The sequence below is a fragment of the Ursus maritimus genome, unplaced genomic scaffold, assembly GCF_017311325.1.
Source record: "Ursus maritimus isolate PB19 unplaced genomic scaffold, ASM1731132v1 scaffold_15, whole genome shotgun sequence".
Taxonomy (NCBI): domain Eukaryota; kingdom Metazoa; phylum Chordata; class Mammalia; order Carnivora; family Ursidae; genus Ursus; species Ursus maritimus.
The window spans coordinates 48,281,463-48,304,385 of NW_024423897.1; the positions used below are offsets into that span (position 1 = coordinate 48,281,463).

At 36.2% G+C, this 22,923-nt stretch overlaps 1 protein-coding gene across 1 annotated transcript in view; it reads left to right on the plus strand.

Annotated features, from left to right (window-relative positions):
* CDH18 (cadherin 18) overlaps window positions 1-22,400 on the plus strand; it is a 312,552-nt gene extending 290,152 nt beyond the window's left edge. The window contains exons 10-11 of the mRNA XM_008689887.2: window positions 11,912-12,163; window positions 20,387-22,400. Of these exons, the coding sequence (XP_008688109.1) occupies window positions 11,912-12,163; window positions 20,387-20,877 (743 nt within the window). The 3' untranslated portion in view covers window positions 20,878-22,400. The remainder of the gene's footprint in view (window positions 1-11,911; window positions 12,164-20,386) is intronic.
* The last annotated feature ends 523 nt before the right edge of the window (window positions 22,401-22,923 follow it).

Sequence of the window (22,923 nt, forward strand, 5' to 3'; positions counted from 1 at the left end):
ATAATAGATGAAAGAAATTGTAGCATAAAAATAGATTGCAAACTCATTCTTCTAAATCTGTAGGGTAACTATGTGCAGCTAAATAAACTGGGCCTGGGGATAGATCCAGAAAGTCATCCCCAAAGCAGTGTGGTGTTGAGATTCACAAGAAGATATTTAAATGCTGACCCAAATCCACTCACTCCCTCTTACGATGTTGGAGAAATCACTGGAATCCAAGCTCAAAGAACTTCCCTAAGTGGAAGATCAGAGGGCATTGCAAAGGTTGAGTAGATTGAAAGACAGAAGCAGTTAGTATATATTAGGATGAACTTACTATTAGAAAGAGAAAGCCATACTGAAATATCTAGAAAAGACTTTCTGAGTGGACACATGAAAACATGGCCAATTTAAAATTTCTGGTGAAATGAGAAAACTCAAATGGACACTGCTGAAAACCGAAGTAGTAATCAAAGCAATGGAAGCAGAAGCAACACTGACCAAGAGACCAGTGCTTTCCCCACACTCTCTTAAGGGGGTTGAGAGGTAGGGTCCATGTCCTTAGGCACCTCCTGCTCTTTTGAGGCCCTTGGCATTTTGCTGCCTCTCCTGGTTTCTATTATCTACCAAGTTTCCGTCTCTTCCCTCTTTTCATCAAAGTCTGGGAAACCCTGACTCCATCCGTACACTGAATCATAACTGGAAAAAGTGAACGCCCTTAAGAGCAAATTGGCCAGCACTTCAGCCACCAATACTCAGTGCCCAAGAGTCATCAGCCAGAGCAGATCCATTTTTTTTTTTTTTAATAACAGATGGTTATACGATAATGGGCATCTCCCTAATCATAGCACTTGTCACACTGTGGGCTCTCTCCCCATTTAGACTGTAAGATCCAGCAATACAAGGACTTTTGTCTGATTTATTTACCTGCCGTATTCCTAACTCCTACCATGATGTCTGACACAGAGGAAAGTTTAAGTAAATATCTGTTAAGAAAAATACGGGGGAAAGCAGCAAAAAAAAAAAAAAAAAAAAAAAAAAAGAATGTTTTAGAGGTAGATTCTGGAAATAGGTTGCCTCTATTTGAAACTTGGGTTCTCTGCTGATTATATTTGAGACCACTGCCAAGTCCCTATTATCAGTGTTATCTTCGTTTCCTCTTTCATGAAATGGAGATATGGAGATGATTACTACTATTTCATGCTTCTGAAGAGAGATCAAAATACAAAGAATTTGAAGGGCTACAAGTTATAAAAAGCACATTGAAGCTAACTAAAATATAAATACATAGATGGAAACATAATATGAAATATCCAAATAAATTACTCTGAGTAAAGAAATATTTAAGATTGATAGAATATATATATATATACACACATATATATAATCCCAGAGAAATTCCCTAACTTGACGGATAAGAAAATAATTTTACCAATTTCCAGACAATGAATTTAAATTGTAAAGAGAATAAATGGTCCTTAAGTACTCATTTGCAAAATTACAAACTAATAGTCAATGGGTCTTCAGTTAGTGACATTTGAAAAAAACTACAATAAAATAATCCTCTTCCTATTAAGATACCACTCATATGACAATTAGGGAAGAGTATTTTAAAATGCTGAATGCCTCAGAAATTCTAAAAACTCTCAATTATAATAAAATTCCATGGATAAAATATTTGGAGCTACAGCAGCCAAATGAAAATAAGATAAGATTAAATATCTGAAAAGGTAAAGACAAAGTATAAAATGAACAATATATAATTACACATCAAACAGAAATAATGATTTAAGTGTAGAGTTTAATCACATGTATGAGCAATAATGATAATATAGAAAACATGCTTCTTAAGAAATGTCTGTGAAATGGACTTCGGATATTTTCAATAAGAATATACTTATTTATTGTATTTAATTTAAAAATGAAGCAAAGCACCTGAAATACACACACACACACACACACACACACACACACACACACACACACACAGAGCTTTATTTCATTGCCTGACATTTACACTGGCTTCCAGCATTCTATAGAAGATTCATAGTATGTCACTATTCATCACCATTCTTACTCTCTCTTCTTAGAACGAATGTGTTTTGTTTTGTTTTCTCTAAAAGGAATTCTGTAGTCAGCTCTTAGATTAACATCTACCACTTAATCTGTAAGGTGGCATGCACTGTCTCCGGTGTATAAGGCAGTGAGTGGTCTAAGCTGTCCAGAATGTTAGGCATTAAAACACAAAGCTCCTGCTTTCAGGGAACTTGCCATCTAGTTGGGGAAACCAGGATGTTATGAAATGTTACTTGCGACTGAAGGCAATGAAACTTGAGTTACTTTAAATACACTAAAAGTTGTATTGTTCAAAAGACGTGGAACATGTTTTGACTTTAAAGGATAGGATCCGTTCTGCTATGTAGAGTGAATCTAAGAATACTTTTCAATTAGATGGGGAGTTGAGACAGCATAGAGATGAAAAAATGCAACATCAGTTAGAAGAATCTAGCCAGAGAGATGTGGCAAAGCAGAGACCCAGGCATCGTATTCACTGTTGAGAAGATAATCAGTATTAAGCACTGTGCTATATCCTATGTTTTAAAAAAAAAAAAAAAAAGGATATTCTGCCATTAATCCTTTAGTAGCTGGAGTACCAAACCGTGGGTGGATAGAAAACTTTGTACTTAACCAAAATCTTCATTATTTATCTGGAAAATTAGGACCCTTACCTATTCAATACTAAAGACTTCAATTTGGAGAATAACCAAATGAAGGATTTCTACTTTTTCTTTTTACAACACATACAGTAAAATATATATTGTTTGTTTAATAATGACCTTATTTATCATAGCTAACATGTATTAACTATAATAATACAGTTTTATTTAAAATAAAGAGTTCAGAAGATAATTTTTAAGTCACAACAGTTTAAAATTACATTACTTTAAACAACAAAAAAAAGCATGAAATGCTTCCTGATTAAAATGAAATTTTTCCCATGACCACCTAATCTTCGTTTGTTTGTTTTTTTCCAAAGATTTATTTGTTTATTTTAAAGAGACAGTGCAGGGACTGAGGGAGGGACAGAGGGAAAGGGAGAGAGAGAATCTCAAGTAGACTCCCCACCAACCACAGAGCCCCACACAAGTCTTGATCTCATGACCCTGAGATCATAACCTGAGCCCAAATCAAGAGTCAGACACTTAATGGACTGAGCGCCCCAGGTGCCCCCAACCACTTAATCTTTAAATTGTAGTAGGTAAACTTCGTTTTAGCCTCAAAAACTCCATTGTTTAATTCCAACTTCTTAATCAAATATCTATAGCCAATGAACTGCAGCCATGATGTCACGAAGTCCAGGAGTATAAGCTTATACCAGGGTTATGTGCACACAATAACTTTGTTCATTCATTTTGTAATATAAAAGTATAATCTAATCCCCCAATATAAAATAATCGTTAGTCTACCAGGTAAATCTGTGCTGCTTCATGGTCTTTATGCTGCCTCTTGAGGGACTAGGTTTTATTTGATGCAAGGAGATTTGCCAGCCTAATTCCTAGGCTTAATTCTAATTGTCAAGTGCATTTGTAAATCTTACAGATTTTACTAGGGGAAGAGATCATTTGTAACTATATGCACACTCCTATCTGTTTGTTTGGAGGGCTCTAAATCACATTTGATATGCCTTTCAAATTTGAAAATGTTTATCATAATTTTGTTGATGATTTGCTTTCAAGAACATATAGACTACTCATATTTGTCTCTCAGTTCTCTTCTTCAGATATGTGTTTTCCACTTTCGTAGATACTCCCATTGTTTAAAAATGAATGACTCCAAATACCACATTTTTAAATGAATGAGCTGCACTGAAGATTACCATTTTATTTTATTTATTTATTTTTTTAATTATTTATTTATTCGACAGAGATAGAGACAGCCAGTGAGAGAGGGAACACAAGCAGAGGCAGTGGGAGAGGAAGAAGCAGGCTCATAGCGGAGGAGCCTGATGTGGGGCTCGATCCCATAATGCTGGGATCACACCCTGAGCCGAAGGCAGACGCTTAACCATTGTGCCACCCAGGCGCCCCTGAAGATTACCATTTTAATCATACTAAACAAAAGAATCTGTAGACTATCATCATATTCACCTTGCTGCAGCATTTTGAAGATTTTTTTCTTTCTTTTTATTACCTTGTATTGTTTCTTTGCAATATCCATTTATACTTCTAAAAATGACAGTCATATTATTTATAAGTTGTTTCATGATTTTTAGCAAAATATTTAAAAGGCAATCCTGGAAAATAGTGTTTTTCCTTATGGCTACTTGGGTTTGGTGAAAGGATATCTAACTTTACATTGAGTTTAAGATAAGGACTATTTTCAAATTTGACTATGTTAAAAAGTTGTTAAAAAGGTGTCTTTTGGGGGAGCCTGGGTGGCGCAGTCAGTTAAGTGTCTGCCTTCAGCTCAGGTCATGATCTCAGGGTCCTAGGATGGAGCCCCAGCCTCAGGCTCCTTACTCAGGAGGGAGTCCGCTTCTCCCTCTCCCTCTGCCCCTCCGCCTGCTGGTTCTCTCTCGCTCTTTCTCTTTCTCTCAAATGGATGAATAAAAGCTTTAAAAAAAAAAAAGTCTTATCTGTTAAAAAAAAAAAAAGCTGTCTTTTGTAGGCCTTTTCTTTCAGATGTCACAGTCCATTGGTAGTGAAATGCAGTTATTTAGTTGGATACATACTGGGAACCACCCGAGATTTCATGTATATTTTCTCCTTCTTTGGCATTATCAGTTTTGTAGTAGTCAATATTCCCACAGTTTATCTTTGTCCTCCAAATGAGAACTCACAGCTGGTGGTGTAATGTGCTTAATTCCTCTACAGAGTATAACCATTTAAAATTCTGTTTTTATCCATAGGGCTTCAAGAGACCATTTAGCAGTCTCTCCCTTCCTAAATAAAATAACACACACATAGTCTGAGCTAAGAGTATAGTACGAACGATGCCTCAAACATCCTACAGTGGATCTGTGGCAGCTTCCCTCGCTCAGACTTGCTCAGACTTACCTGCGGCCCGGCGAGGCCGAGACTCGCTGTTTCGGTGCTTTGAGACACCTCCTTTCCCTCCCAGTCAACTCTCAGTGCTCCTTACTAACATGAGTGCTGTCACACCTGATCGAATCACACTGTCCTTTAAGAGAAGGTAGAGACTCAAAATGTGACTTTTGAGAAGGCAAACAGGTCACATACCATCTTGACCCTAAAACGGGGAAGCGTGACTTGCAAATATAATGGCTTGTTTTAGTGGCCCTTTTGCTCTAGATAGGAAAATATTCTTTTCTTCTTAGTTATTTTAATCTCTGTTGATTTTTTTTTTATTTCTATATATTTTTCCTTAATGTATTTGTCCGACTCTACCGCCTTTCCCCTTTTTATATTCCTACTCACGGTGACAACAAAAGGACAGAAAACGCATATTCTTTGTGCAAAAACATAAAAGGAGAAAAAATAAAAATATGACTAGCTGTACCGTTCCAGGCCTCTTCGGTTTGGTTTCTGGGAAATTGTAGCTTATTCTCTGCCTTACTGGTTGGAAGGACGTAATGACTCCTGTAGGACTTGTACTCCACCCTCTGCCCTGAGGCAGGGGAAACATTCATGACTTCATAAATAGGATTATGTGTTTGCTTTTTAAAGCTAAGGATTTATCCTTACGATCTCCTTCAGTGTTTATAAATTTAGTTACTCCAAACATAGCATCTTCTACTTTGATTCACCCATTCCCTACTAAGAATACTAGCAGTTGTTAAAGGTATGTGATCAATAATGGGTAAAGGGGGAGGTGCCTGGGTGGCACAGCGGTTGAGCGTCTGCCTTCGGCTCAGGGCGTGATCCCGGCGTTCTGGGATCGAGCCCCACATCAGGCTCTTCCGCTATGAGCCTGCTTCTTCCTCTCCCACTCCCCCTGCTTGTGTTCCCTCTCTCACTGGCTGTCTCTATCTCTGTCGAATAAATAAATGAAATCTTTAAAAAAAAAATAATGGGTAAAGGGTTTCTCTTATAGTTCATACACTTTTTTTTTCTTTTTTTTTGTAAACTACTCTTATGTCTACCTCTACAAGTATTATATTATTGTGGTATGTTCATGAATATTTTGAATTTTGGGTTGAATTTCTATTTTAAAAGCTTCTTTTTTTTGTCTTTATCACCTTCTCCACAGTTATTAACACTTATGCAAATTCATGTGTTATTCATGAGCAGATTTGCTGATATTCTTCAAGATTCATATTTTTGCTTCAGATGTATTTGTTCTTTTTTAAGTCTCTAATACATAGTCTTGTATATACAGACATAATGAATGGCAAAGACGAATTGAGCAGTTTCAAACGTGGTTTTAAAATGCTGATAATAGATGGTAGCTTCTTTTGGGGAAAGATGTTTTCCTGCTGTGAGTGGAAGATGTGGGCTCAAAAGAAAATGGCAAAAGAAACTCAGAATAGCTACTGCCTAGCATCTGATAAAGAATGGATATTAATAGGGGTGCCTGGGTGGCACAGCGGTTAAGCATCTGCCTTCAGCTCAGGGCGTGATCCCGGTGATCTGGGATCGAGCCCCACATCAGGCTCTTCCGCTATGAGCCTGCTTCTTCCTCTCCCACTCCCCCTGCTTGTGTTCCCTCTCTCTCTGGCTGTCTCTATCTCTGTCGAATAAATAAATAAAATCTTTTTAAAAAAAAAGAATGGATATTAATAGATTGATTACTAATCTCCTTTGAGAGCATAGTCTAAGTTTCTCTACACACTTGGTGGAGCCAGTTGAGATGGTTATAATTATTTTACTAACATATTTTCTTTTTAATGAATCTGAAAGCAGAAACCTTAGACATTGGATGGTTGTGTTTATCTGAGATTTAAAGATTATCAAGAAGGAGTGTGGCAGATGGTCAAAGGGATGACATTCCAGGGTGCAAACTAAGAACATAATGACATATTGGATCATACACTTGTGCTTGGCAGAAATGCAAGTGAGGCCAGGAGGATGTTTACAAACTTAAATGAACAGGCAGAGCAGGAGTCTGAAAATTGATATTAGGGCAATTCGAAGCTAAAAGAAGGGGAAGCCAGGAAGCAGGAGAGAAGGAATGCATGTTTAGTACAGAGCATGAGGAGATAATGTTGCTTAAGTGTTGCAGGATATATAAATTCATTTTCGTTTTAATGTCTTAATACATGTCAACATAATAAGGAGACTGTAACAGAAGACAAGCTCCTGCTGAGTGTAGTTCAAATCATTATTTATCAAGTACCTATTATGTGAAAGGAGCTTTACAGAAAAGCAAAAGAGCATTGTTTCATGCATGGGCTCCGATCATAGTTAAATGATGAGTGGATCTTATTGCTGCTGGAAGACCAGAAAATAAATGAGAACAATATGAAGCCACGCATATTTATCTGTCTGGTGAAATTAAGTTTCGCTTTCACTTCAGACAGATTAAAAAAAAAAAAAGTTTAGTTCAGTTAGAGATCCACATCTGGGGATCTCAAACACTTCTGTTGTTCTGATGGATTCAGAAATATTATTTTAATAGTCTGATGGCTATGCTTGAGTTAAAGCATATTTATACCTGCATTATCAAAGAATTCTATGAAATGGCAGGGAGCATTTAGGTGTCTAATAATTTAAGTGTTTTGAAGAACACATAGTTTTAATACTTAACAAGATATAAGGCAAATATTGGACTTTAATATATGATCTGTTTTTGCCCCAGAGAGTATTTAAAAAGCATCCCTATTTTTAACTTCAATTGTTTTACAGTTTACACAAGTAGCACAGAGATTAGAATCTTTCAGTGTCTCTCAAAATATTAAACAAAAAGGGGCACCTGGGTGACTCAGTCAGTTGAGTGTGTGACTCGTGATTTCGGCTCAAGTCATGTTCTCAGGGTTGTGGGAGCAAGCCCCACATCAGGCTCCACACTCAGCATGGAGTCTGCTGGAGATTCTTTCTTCCAATCCCTTTACCCCTCTCCTTGCTCTCTCTCTCTCTAAATAAATAAATAATCTTTAAAAAAAAATGTTAAAGAAAATAGGACACGTAATAGTAGTTTCAGAAAATTATGTCTGAATTCCAGAACTAATATGCAACTTGCATTGTACTATCATATTTGTAGCCTTCTGTCCCTGTAGAAACATAGAGGTTGCAAGTGTACCTATCTATTCAACAATATATTTTATTGTAAAAGCTTATTATGAATTATCAATCAGTTATAAAGTCCCTGGAGTTCTTAGAGCTCCAAAATGAATTTTATTCTTATGATCGCTTTTCAAAGGACTCCAAATCTCACTTCTTTCACTATTTTTAAAGTGTGTACATGAGTCAGAACTTATATATGCATAGCTGTCTCCTTACCTTCTCCTGTATGTGCCCGTATCCTTTCAAGAAAAAGAAATAGAATATATATCAAAATAAAGAATGCTTTGTCATCTGTTTTGAAAGATTAAACCACATTCAAGGATATTTCCAAATTACACTGAGATATAGTTGCTGGGAATATCAGGAATATATTGATTATATTCAGAAAGACATGAATTACTAAGAGAGTTTCCCAGTTTTTCTGGCCATTTTGAGACCTTTTGGTCACCTGAATCCATATGGGGCATGCAGAATTTTCACACTATTGCTTCAAAGACTCTTCATGTGACATATTTTTCTAATTTGTTTCTCAACCCAAAGTCCTCTAAAACACCCATTGAGGTAAAATAGCACTTTTAAGCTAGTAGACTCAAAAGTATGCAGTGTTCCAGTGCAGTCTTCTCAATAAAGAGATGTGTAGATATGCCATACCTTTACTGAATTATTCCAAGACTGTTTTAGTTTGTTTTTTGTTTTTGTTTTTGACCTCCCTATGTCCTCATTCCTGCTTTCAGAGATGTATATTGCAAAATAATCACTGTTAGTCAGGATCTCTCCTATATGATATTTTTACCATCTAATATGCATCTTTGTTTCACATTGTTTTAGTTTAAGGTCTTTGGGCTAGCTGTTCAGTGTCTTTTTGAATCCTAACCAAATATATTTGCTTGGCTTCCAAGATTTTCTATGAGCTTCTGTCGTCATCCAAACTATTGAGAATTAGAATTAAGAACCAAACTTGGGTACACATTATTAGAGACTGTCCTTTATTTGGCATTGATAATTAGCGCTTTTCATTCACAGATGTTCCATCCTACTATAGTTGCCCTTTATTCAGCTCATATTAATTTTTTATCCACTTGGAAGTCAAAATTTTCTATAATACTTGGTTTATACTGTTTTAATTATACTTCAAGTTTAGAGATTTGTTGTTGCTCTTGACACGTAATTTTGCAGTTTCAACAAGACAAATTTTGTTCACTGTAGATAAGTATAAAAATAAATAAGATATGTATGTATATGTATGCATATATATCTTCTTACCTCTTTCATTTTCGTTCAAAGTTTTCTTGTTCAAGTTCAGTGAGCCTTCAGTGAAGTACATTTTTGCTGTTCCGGTTAGATACAAAATATCCCTTTCCAGAAGCTCATTATTCTGCTCTGCTAAATCTCTCTAGGTAGGAAGCTCTTTGCTTCCTGAATCCTCTTTTCTTTTCAAAAGTCAGAACTTCAACTGGAAAACAAAACAGAAAGAATGTTTTTATGTCTCTGTGTCTGAGAGCTTTCTATTTAAGAACTTAAGGTGCACTAGAAACATTTTCTGGCTTTCTCCTTGTTTCTGACTATGTTTCTGATTGCACTTCCAATAATTATTCTGAAAGAGAGTATGCTTCCAGATTAAGAATGTAAAGTGAGCATTAGGTCAGAGCCATAAAAGGGAGTCCACACCTACCATTGCGTGTTAGGTCATTCTACACATTATTAATCATGTTTATTGAAATCAAGGACCAGTGCCTTATATCTCTTCTTCAGAGGCCAGCAGTGAGGTTCTCAAACGTGTTTGTGCCTGTGAGCACTTAGTTCGTACCTTTGCCTTAAGACTAGAGGGTTGTACATATAGGGAAGTTTATATTAATCATGATGCAACATCCTACAGCCAAGAGATGTGCTTCCTCAAAGCTCAGGTTTCTGGGAGAGTGCTTGTGACTGTTGTAGTTATACAATAGACATGATGTAATTTCTGCACTTTTTCTTTCTCTGTTCTCAACTTGTTTCAGAATAGACAATTGACAAATTTCTTTTTTTCCTTTTCTACTGGGTAAGAAAACCTTTTGTAATTATTCATTAGGTTATTTATGCTTTATAACAAACCTTCAATTTTATGTATATGTATACATATATAATCTTATGTGTATGTGTGTATGTGATTATAAATACATATATATGATTCATGTGTTTTATTACCTGTATTCCATTGAATATTTGAAAAATTTATTATCTTTCTATTGCATTAATTTGGCCATGTAAAATCAAGAAAGCATAGCTGTAGGGTATTGTATCATGACTATCTAAAACATACTTAAATGTAACAGAATTCCAATTTTCAGAATAAAAAAATTGATGAGATAAAAGAGTTCCTAAATATACTTTTTAGTGGAAAGTAATTAATTAACTCATAGGTGTAGTTGCAGGTTAGGTTCTCTGGAAGCAAACTCTGACCTGGGTTTAGAGGGCAGGTTGTTTATAGGAGTGTGCCCTTGAGATCAACATCTGTGGGGCAGTGGGAGGAGGAAGGTTGAACAGAGTGAGAAATTGAGCTGTTATGCAAATTTAATGCCTCACAGCTGACCCAAGAGTAAAGTTCTGGAACTAAACCTGCTGTTCACTATGTCTACATTCAGTAGAAATGGCTCCACCCATGTAACCTTGGAGCAATGAGTCATTGACGAAGTGCTGCTCCAGAGGGACACAACATAGGGCCAGGTGATAATCTACAGCTAGGACAGCTAGTTATTCCATGCAGGGAATCTGCACAGCACCTCTAAGTGTACACCAGAAGGGACTTTTGGCCAACAGACTTGCTGGAATGTGGACTAACAATACTAAGATAACCATATACTACGTGTACTTTGAGAACACCAATATAATTAGAGATAAATGGGTAAAAAGGCAGTATGACATTGTGGTTTTGAGCAGGGTTCTAGAATGTATTGAGGTTGTATCCTGATGATTCACTAGCTCTATGACTTCGGGCAATTTATCCTCTGGGTCTCAGGGGGTTTTTTTTAATTATTATTATAGTAAAAATGATTTTTCCTAAAAACTTAGAAATTTAATGTCTTCTTCCTTATAGGGTTGTGTGGATTGATCAACATCTATAATCCACAGATTGACCATGCAAGCATTTAATGTAATATATAGCATTTTAAAACAACCTAAAAAATAGAATTAACTATTTTATTCATCATTAACTTTCCATGATGCGCCTACTATAACAAGAGTGCTTCAAATTACAATTAAGTCTGAAAAAGTTTATCAATTTATCTGGTCTTTCCATAATTTATCATCTATACCAGTGGCCCCCTTTTCTGTGCATTAACCTCACCTGAATAGTTTGCTAATAATACAGATGTGTGTTCCTATTGCTTACCTTGAGTCACTAGGTTTGGGGTGGGGACCACTGTCTCATGTCAAAGTTTAGGACCCTTTGGATGAAGCCATCTGTAGTCTTTTAAATCTTTTTGCTATTATGTCCATGTCCAGAATGTTGACTGCTTCTTCGCTCCTCTGTCTTCCACTCCTCCCCTTCTCTTTTAGTTTGGGCTCAATTAATTTTTCCAAGTCAGTATCTCAGCTTAAGAACATGTATTTGTCACTCTTTAATGATCGCCCCTTTATGTTCCTGTGTCCATTTCAAAAACTAAAATTAAAAAAAAAATCACGCATACCCATTTTATCCATTAAAAGAAATGTGAATCTTGAATGGAGGCTTTACTAAGTACGTTTTGTTTTGCTTATGTCTGTCATAGATAACACAGCCAGCATTCTGACAAGGCGGAGGAGATTTAGTCGAACTATTCAGGATGTGTATTATCTCCCCATTATGATCTCTGATGGTGGAATCCCCTCTCTCAGCAGCAGCAGCACCCTCACCGTCAGGGTTTGTGCATGTGAGAGAGATGGGCGCGTGCGGACCTGCCATGCGGAAGCGTTCCTGTCCTCGGCTGGTTTGAGTACAGGGGCCTTAATCGCTATTCTGCTGTGTGTTGTCATTCTCCTAGGTAAGTCATCCTGCCTCCTAATGTGGTCTGATGGTGTTTCCGATTGTACCCTACGATGGCCCGCCGTGCATTAGAAAAGAGAGAAAGACAGTTGATTTGACAGGACACAATTAGGAACACAAAATTTGGACCACAAAATATAGCTGTGCAGACTTCCTTTTAATTAGCTTTCTCGATACCATAGCTGCTCTAGAAATAATTTGATTCAAATGTGATGAAAGAGTTGAAATATCAGAAGAAAGGATAGACTATGAGAGAAATCTGTTGGGAAAGGATCCATTAAAAAAAATTCATATTAAAAATTCCAAATACCATATTAAAAGGGCTCTTATAATTTATTTCAAAGAACATAGTGATAGCATTCCAAAATGAATGTAAACACCATATAAAAAATAGATTTCTTGTAGAAATTTCTATTAGTCGAAAATATTATATAATCATCAGTGTTAGCTGAATTTTAAAGTACTAAGTCTAAATAATTTTGGCCTTAGAGATGTTAAACTTTATTAACTTTAATAGGATTTTTTATTAGATTTCCATATTTCATTTTAATAAAAAATAAGGCACTCTCTCTAGTCATATGTTATCATTTTCATAGTCTAAGTTATTGTAACCATATTTGAAGCTATTACTATAAACTCTTTAAAACTGCTATTTCAACGAGACCACAAATCCAGATTTTTCTATAACAAGAGAAGTCTATGTAAGGAATCTTTCTGTCAGTGTTCAAAGTGGGTACATACTTATTTATCTAGCATGTTCTCTCCCTCCTTCCTTTCTCTTAACAACCTTCTCTTTTGCTCCTTTCTCAGTACTTTCACACATGGGAGAAAAATACAAAAAAACAAAAATGAAAAAAACTATATGCATTGTTGAGAAAGACTTTTTTTTGCAAGGGATATTCCTTGTTTTGTTCCTGAGGTAAAAACAAATCACCAGTACAGAAGGAGTGGAGAGCAGGGTAGAATGAGGCAGAGAAATGGGATGGATATTTAGACAGCAGTAAGACAGTTTGGGGCTTCACTGAGCATAGTAGATGATGGGCTTTGTTCTCGAGTATAAAGAAACGTTTAAAGCAAGAGAAACAAGAGAGTTCCATCATAAGATTTGTGTTTCGAAAAAAGATGGCTATAAATGAAGTAGAGAACAAGTCTCACGATGGAGAGAGAGCACGTAGGCAACACAATTGGCCAGCAGTCTTGCTCAGCACAGTTTAGACTAGCAGAGTGAGAGCAGAGGTGTAGAAGAGTAGGTAATATCAAGATGTCTCAGGTGAAATCACAAGTGATCTTGGATAATAGGATGTAGATCCCTGGATGAAATTTTTTATCAAAATATTAACAAAATGTTTACTGGAAGTCCCTGAGATTCCCGAGGTGCACTTTGTTGAGGTCACTACGGCAAGAAAATCTAAAGAGAGAGATAATAAAATAGGCTGAGCTGTGATGAATTCCAGCGTGGTCATGGCATCAAGAAGGATGCGAGGGCAGGACGGAGTGAAGGGGAAGTCAGAGAAGAGGGAGGAATAAGAGTAAAGTATAATGTCATCAAAGTCAAAGGAAAAAAAGTATATCAAAGCAGATAGAGCAGTCAACAGTGTCAAAAGCTCCTCTGAGGTAAAATAATTGTCTATCTAAATGTACCAGGGGCGCCTGGGTGGGTTACCTGAAGCGGTTAAGCATCTGCCCTTGGCTCAGGTCATGATCCCAGGATCAAGCCCCCCATGGGGCTCCCTGCTCAGCTGGGACTCTGCTTATCCCTCTCCCTTTGCCTCTCCTCCCTCCACCGCTCATGCATGCGCATGCTTGCTCTCTCAAATAAATAAATAAATAATCTTAAAAATAAATAAATAAATGTATCAATTGCACTTAGCAAAGCAGAGCATGGCGGTTCAGTGCATCACCACTGGAAGTATTTCACTGTCTAAATTTTATTTCTTTAGGTATTAATTGGTTACAACTGTTACTCGCTTTAGACAGTTAAGTATTATTTTTCTGTGTTTGGAAATTAAAACAAAAACTCACGAACTAAACAAAAACATAAAATAAAATAAAATAAAATAAAATAATATAATAATAAAATAAAATAGGTACAAATATTGATCCCTCCAGGTTTCCTAACCTAAACCACAAAGAATAGAACACAGTGACATCAGTATAAACTCTTCCAAAGTCCTGATTCTGAAAGATAATTTACCAGGAGTCACGTATCTTTGCCTTCTGTTTTCATCTATCACTATCAAACCATTTTTATATACTAAGGTAAAGGCTTAAAAAGTTAATTGAAAAATGTTAATATACAGATACATTTAAGGTATATTATGTAAAATAACATTTTATTATTTCATGAAACAATACTTCCCTTTAATAGATTTTATAAAAATGTAGTTTCTCCTTTGGGGTAAACAAGAGAGCATTCTAAGTTTTATGCTCTCCCACAGGTCTAATGAAACAGAGGTGCTATTTAATATGTTTACTCCTTCACTTTTTATTGGAACTCAAATGTGTTTCTACAGTTTTATCCAAGTTTGCAGAATCATTTCATAAGTTTGGGTTTAAACAATCATTTATAATGTAATTTTTATTTTTCATGACATTTGTAAGAGTTTTTATTGTTATTCAGAAGATACCTAGCCAACAGACTCAGAATGTAGTCATTTGTAATTTTGAAATATGTTCATTAATGTGCAAACTCATAATTTTCAAAGAAAATATCAGCAACACTGGAAGTAGCAAAACTTAATTTTAGAACTTTTTGCTATTCTGAAATAACATTAAAAACTAACGGCTAAACACATTGTAAAATTAATATTTTAATATTGAAAAAATGTTCTGATTATCAGCTATTCGTAGAAATGACTTGTATAAACCCAGCCCTAGTTTTGCCACTAATTAACTCTATGATCTCAGGCGACGCGTACATTCTCTTGTTTCTATTTATAAATCTATAAAAATAAAGTATCAACTAGTGAAGAACCTTAGAGTCATCTATAAAATTGTGTGGATCTTATTTATGTTTTCTTATAGGCTCCATCCATGTGTATATCGATTCTCTGAAATTGGTGCTTGAAAACCAGTGGGCCTCACTTTGAATGGTCCATGTACACATTGTGAGACAGGTTATGATTTGTCAGGATTACCTTTTCAAGATCCTTCTTTGATGGGATGAATGGGAGAGAATTTAGGGTGAGCCTTCACGATACATTCAGAATTTGGTGCCAGAGGAGGGATGACTGGAGTTCCCTTTCCCTTCCCGGGATCTGACATTTCTTTCCCAACTTCATCTCATTCCTTGTGAGACGGTCCAGAGCAGTTGGCAGAGCAAACTTAAATCACGGCTTAGCACAATAAGCCATTGAGTCAGGCTCTGAATCAGGTCTCTGTCACCTGCCCTTCAGTCCATCACATATATGCAGGTGATTTAGATGAGTCCACTACCTGGATTGTTCCTACTCTTAGATATAAATTTCCTGATCAATGAGGGTCGGGATGGATTTGATGTGAGGAGAATGAGGGACTAGGAGCAAAGGTGGAAACAGTGTGGAGAGAAGTGCCAACCTGCTTGTCAGCTGAGCTATCTGACATGACTGTGTGGGCTCCCCTTGATTTGAAAAAATAAGTTTCAATGAGAAGTGCCATTAACTGGTATGACCGATAGCATGACAGGAGCTAATAAAAATTATCTCCCCGATTTGGGCCACCTCATTTCTGCCAAACTTAGTACCAACATATGATGGTATAAAAACCAATGAAGTAATATTTATGGGTAAAAAAAAAAAAACTGCCATGAAAAATATTTTGGGGAAATATGTTGGGAGTCAGTATATAATGTATTCAAATGCAAGCTGTATGACAGTTCAAGTTATGAAAACGCAACACCCCTTAGAGCGCCGAACACTTTGGAATCATGGGTAAATAAATGAACAAATGAATGAGTGGAATGATATGATAAAGGAAATATAAAAATGTTTCCCCAAATTTGAATTCCTTCCTGAGTAAAACTAATAAAACTCAATAAATTCATTTTAAGTTTCTTAAATAAAAAGAATAAAATAGATTTAAAATCCTAAACAAACTCAAAGAGAAGAAAAAGAAATATAGCAACCAAGGATAAAATAGTCATTAGAATAAAATCCTCCCCAAATACTTCAGTTTAATATTTCAATCCAGATTATATAAAATTTCAAAATACTGAAAATCTTATATAATTTTGAACAAAGGGATAAGCACTGTATCTCATTTATTTTACAACGCCATGGCTCTGTCAAATTATCTCTTCCCACATGACTCACCTTAAGAAGAGGTACCTTGTTTCACACGTACAGGTTGATAGACTGTGTGGCGGGCTGGAGGGGGGGGCGGGGAAGGGAGGAAAGTCATTTGAATATACTCATTTGGCTGCCATTTTTTAAAAAGAGTTTAAGTCTCAAAACTATGTGTGTAATTGTTATCTTCATTCTCTAAAATATATTTGATTTGGGGATTTTTTTGGTCTAACATTTAGTTTGGCTTTCAAACATTAAAAATTATTATCAAGCAAAATTAGGTGTTTGGTATTATTAAAGACCATAAGCTGACGTAAAACTGTATTTATAAATTATTTTCCTAGTGAGGTTATGCTGCGTCATTACTTTCATACAGATCATTGTTTTGTTAGTCCGCATAAAAATTGTTTACAGAGTATCTACTGTGTGCCATTTGCTCCAGAAACATCTACTGAACAAACATTAATATAAAGCAATTCTTGGGAAACACACCTTATTATCTGTGTTTCCACATTTTTCTCTGAATTTCTTTAAAATTACCTTTGACTAGAGGGACCACATGTCCATATTTGCCCTGATGTCCTGGAGTAATTGTAAATGAAATCCCCTTTCACTCTTAAAAATGTCCCAGATTATATGGTTAATTATATGTTGATATATTAAATAGATATGGAATAAATCTAGATATCACTGGTCACTGGCAAATAACTGTCCATTCCTAGGAAAGAGATGTAAAATCTCAAAGTTCAAGCTTAATTAATATCTATATTTTGAATCAAAATATATCAGGAATTTTTTTTTAATTTGGGAAAATAAGCAAATATAAGCTATCATAATAGTAATCCCAGCTTTATCCCTATATTTCATGAGGCTGATACTGGTGAAGAATGCAAATTACCTCCATACTTCGATAATAGTATTGATCACATTCTCCCTACTACGCATGCACATAGACTCTCTTGAAATCAACAACCAACCATTTTAAAATGAAGAAAGATAACTTGATTTAGTGACAAAAGTAAGACATTTTAGTATTAAAAAAATAGTCTGTAGAGATTGATGTTTTAATTTAGAACAACCTCCTTACTTAATCATAAAGATGAGCAGAAATATATAATGGATGATAAATCTAAACCTCTGAATGGAATGAAGTGAGTTACTTGGGGATGCTGTTTGAGGCATTGAATTAGAATGCACTCAGCTGGTTTTACACTGAAATAAATAGTAAGATATTGGGGCACCTGGGTGGCTCAGTTAAGGGTCCACTCTTGATTTCTGTTCAGGTCATGACCTCATGGTCCTAGGATCAAACCCAGTGTTGAGATCCATGCTCAGCAGGGAGTCAGCTTGGGATTCTCTTTCCTTCTTCTTCTGCTCCTCCCCCAGTCACTTTCTCTCTCTCTCTCTCTCTCTCAATGTCTCTCTCAAAATAAATAAGTAAATCTTTAAAAAAAAAAAAGGTTTTAGGGGCGCCTGGGTGGCACAGCGGTTAAGCGTCTGCCTTCGGCTCAGGGCGTGATCCCGGCGTTATGGGATCGAGCCCCACATCAGGCTCCTCTGCTATGAGCCTGCTTCTTCCTCTCCCACTCCCCCTGCTTGTGTTCCCTCTCTCACTGGCTGTCTCTATCTCTGTCGAATAAATAAATAAAATCTTAAAAAAAAAAAAAAAAGGTTTTAGATGCATATTTGCTATATTCAGAAAAGTCTTTCCTTCTCTCTAAAAATAAGGTGTTGTATTAGAGAATGTCTTTGAAGTATAAGTAATATGTTTGAGAAACTGTTTTTAAATAGCATAATATTTGGGGGTGCCTGGTTGGTTCAGTCAGTAGAGTATGTGATACTTGATCTTGCAGTTACAAGTTAGAGCCCCACATTGGGTCTAGAGATTTCTTAAAAATAAGAATCTTAGATAAATAAATAAATAACCAACCAACCAACCAACAGAAGATTGGTGAAGCAGGGCCACACATGGCATCGCATTTCCTTTTCAGCTTTCAATAATCACTCCAGACACAGTGACTCACTGTCTTCCCATGTCTGCCATCATCTCCCTCATTCAATTCTGCCGTTACTGAGTCCTTTTATTCCATACTTTTCAAGATGATTTTCTGGCTCTTTCTATAAGTGTTTTGTCCTTTTTTTTTTTTTTTTCTCCTTCATTCCCATAGGCACTCACTGGCCCTTTCTCTGCAAAATTAGATTCTCCAGTACATTGTGACCATCTCTTTCCATGTATAGTAAACTTTCTGGTAATTGTCCTTTGCACTTCTGGCTTGAAAATCTCCTTTTCCTCATTCTATTGTCATCTTCAGAATTCATATACACCGTGATATCTAGTTTAAAAACAGGCAAGGTTCATATATTATATCATTTAGGGAGATGCATAAAATGGGTTAAATTATAAAGAGAAACAAGGAAACAATAATGATAAAGTAAGAGAAGTGATTTTTTAGAGGTATGAGGTAAAAGGTACCTTTATGTTCTTTATCAGAGAATAGCTAACCTGGTATTTGTTTGCTTTACAAGTATTTGTTAAAGATACATATCAGTTAAGGTTGCCAGATAAAATACAGTAAACAGAAATAAATAGATAAAATACAATATAGAAATGCAAATTTCAGATAAAAATATATGTCTGTAGGTGTATATTTGTGTGTGTATATAGCATAAATATGTCACATGCTATATATAAAAACTGTTTCTATATATGTATATTTATCTATGTTATACATATATATACACATTATATACACACATATATACATGCCTTTTGAATGTACTTCTTTGCTTATTATATTATAAAGAATGTTTAAAATAACCACGCACCTAGTAACTGCTATCATAAAACCTAGACTAGGGGCGCCTGGGTGGCACAGCGCTAAAGCGTCTGCCTTTGGCTCAGGGCGTGATCCCGGCGTTATGGGATCGAGCCCCACATCAGGCTCCTCCGCTATGAGCCTGCTTCTTCCTCTCCCACTTCCCCTGCTTGTGTTCCCTCTCTCGCTGGCTGTCTCTATCTCTGTCGAATAAATAAATAAAATCTTTAAAAACAAATCTAAAAATAAAACCTAGACTATCAGCTGACCAAGAACATGCTGTAGCGCTGAAGTAAAGAATATTGGGCCTAATAGCACAAAGTAGAAGTGAGGTAATTCTTTCTATTTAGTAATGGCTTAGTATCGTCAAATAGAAAGATGTGAAAATACTGAGAAACAGCCAAAGCGAAGTGCCCAAGATCCATTTCCATCATTTCATCTAATGTTTGTGACATTACTGGTAATAATCCACATGCCCAACTCAGTCCCTTGTTCCATATTTTTTAAGTAACAAAATGGAACATGATAACGGCAGCTTCATCACCTCTGGTGTGAGAAGTCATAGATTACAGACTAAGTTCTTCCATCCGCCATTTGTGTTGTCTTAGACTTGGATCTTAGTTATTCATGTAATTTCTCTGGAGCCTCAGTTTCCTTGAGGAAACCCATACTTTGCTGGGAGGATTAAATCAAGAAGTTATGTAAAAACTTTTTGGTAACCTGAAAAATTCCTATGAAACGTAAGTTAGGTGCAAATAAAATAACATCTTTTGCTATACATAGAACAACACACACCATGATTCTTCCAGGCAAAATTCCGTACGCTCTTCCATCATCTGTTTCCCTCAGTGTGAAGACTGGATGATAGACCACGGTGATCCAGGAATCCCGAATGCATAAGCGTGACAAATGAGAATATCATGTTTTTCTAGAGAAGATCAGTGATTCCCAAGGCCTTGTAGAGCTAATCATTTTTCGCATTCCTTGAGATTTTAAAAAACTCTCCAACTGTTATCCAGAAAGCTCAGAGATCAGGATCGTGCTACGATGCAAGCCTAAATGGAATGTAGTTGCTGATGTCAAATCTCCAAGAACTTCTTTCCTTTTTTTCTAACTCTCCATCCTCTTTCCATTTTCCTTCAGCAATTGTAGTACTTTTTATCACCCTGAGACGCAGCAAAAAAGAGCCCCTGATCCTCTCTGAGGAGGACGTGCGGGAGAATGTGGTCACCTACGATGACGAGGGTGGTGGTGAGGAAGACACCGAGGCCTTTGACATCACAGCCTTGAGGAATCCATCTGCCGCGGAGGAGCTCAAGTATCGGAGAGATATCAGACCCGAAGTGAAACTCACCCCCAGACACCAGACATTGTCCACCCTGGAAAGTATAGATGTTCAGGAATTTATTAAGCAAAAACTGGCAGAAGCCGACCTAGACCCCAGCGTCCCCCCTTATGACTCTCTTCAGACTTACGCCTATGAAGGTCAGAGGTCAGAGGCTGGGTCCATCAGCTCACTGGATTCAGCAACCACACAATCAGATCAGGATTATCACTACCTTGGAGACTGGGGACCCGAATTTAAAAAGTTAGCTGAACTCTATGGAGAAATAGAATCTGAAAGAACAACTTAGGGGGTTAATTCTTGCAACCTTCTAGAATTTGCTTCCTGAGCAAGTGGAGATATAACCTCAGCAATGGCAAGGAAGAAACATGGCGACAGTACTTGGAACTGAGCAAGCTGTACACAGCTACTGTAGAAACAAGTGCCCTTTTCATGATTGAAACTGGGTTATTTAATCAGAAGACAGTCAAATTAAAAAAAAATACAGAGAAAAAGCTATTGTTCCTTGTGTATATTTTCAATTGCTCAATAAAGTCTGTGGTACTGTTTAATTAAGAATACCTGAATTAAGCCAAACAATGATATTTGTTTCAATATTTTGTGATTTCTTTTCAAAAAGCAAACCTAAACAGAAAGATTCAAAATCACTTATAACTAGGGGTGGTACACTATGAAATGAAACTTGTGCAGGTAATCGGGACCTCTTTTTCCACTTCTCTGTGTGGACTCTTGACACCCACACTCTGTTATTGTGACAGATCTTATTAGCATTGTCTTGTGTTCAAATGACATGAGGTATATCCAGTATACCAGGTCACTCCACTGTGGACTTGTATGTACCATTTTCCTTTGCCCTCCCCACTTCTTTTCTCCATACAAAATTGATGGAGCATGGGGATTTGCTGCTTGCACTATAATGTATGCAACTTCTGTGCACCTGCCGTGCACTGCTCTGAAGCACGGAGATACCGTCTCTGTCCTGCCTGCCCTCCTTTCTTTTAACAAAAGATTCCCCCCACCTTTTTATTAAATGGATAGAATAAATGGTTTAAGTAAGATATACTCAGATAATCTGTTATGTCAGGGAAAGATTTAATTTAAAAAATAGTCACAAACCTTATCCTGTATAAAACGTTGGAAAACTCAATGGTCCATTCCATTTGTTTTAAGACATTTACATCAGCAGTTTTGATCATGTAGTACTTAAATTAGTTGTTGGAAATTTTGCTGGTTGGTTTATCCTTCAGTCTAATTTGCTTATTTATAAAACACGAGTAGTCATCAACAATATGTACCTCACATGATAACAATGTAATCTGAAAAGATGATACTCCAATTTACATAAATCTTGTAGACCTTGGATTGATTTACCTTTATTCTTTACACAGGTTCAAATTGTCCCCATCTCACTGACTGCTTAGCCCTTATCTGTTTGGGATCTACAGGAAAATATATAAAACTGAAGCAAAAAAATAGGAGATCCACACTTATTGTCCTTGGAAACGTGCCTCAAAGTCTCTGAGCTTCAGGGTCCCAAACCGCAAAGTAGAGATGGTAAAGACTTCCCGCCTGTCTCACAGGGTTGTCTGAGGATCAAGAAGAACTATAAAAATGCTTTGCCAACTACGAAGTGTTCTGTTCTATAAAGGCTTGCAGACACTATCGAATTTTCTAATTCTGTTAGCTTACAAATATATAGTTACATACATTTTGAATAAAATATATTATCACAAGAGAATTTCATAAAACCTTCAACAGTGTAGTAACTGCTAACTAAACGTAATACACGAGTTTAATTATTTTGATATTTTCCCAAATAAACTAATTTTCTTCAAATTTCTTGTTTTTTTTTTTTTTTCCTAAAATGGTTTAGATAATATGTTGCTGTTGTTGCTATTGGTCTTAAAATAAGCATAATGGTCTTAGTCTCCAAAAATTACCATATTTATGTATTTCAGATAGATTGGAATTTTGAAACCCACAAATGAAGAATAATCTCGAGGAGGAATTTTTCCTTTGCTCTTTGGATTTATCATCATCAAGTGTCCTCAAAAGTTACATGGCATTTTCTGTCTGATTTCACCTATGTGCAAAATTTTAAATTTTGCCTCTGTTTGCAACTGCCCTGTGCTATCATATTTCAGTTTTGAGGTATGGGAAGTAAGAAAGCTTAACTTGAATAATTCTCAATGTGTGTTCTAAGCCTGAGGAATAAAATTTAATTTGAGTTTTTTACTACATTTTAGCTTTCCAGATGCTGCTTTATCATTGTTTATATCATAATAGTGTGCATTGCAGTATAAAGCTGTATCAGAAAAAACACTCAGGGGCTTTG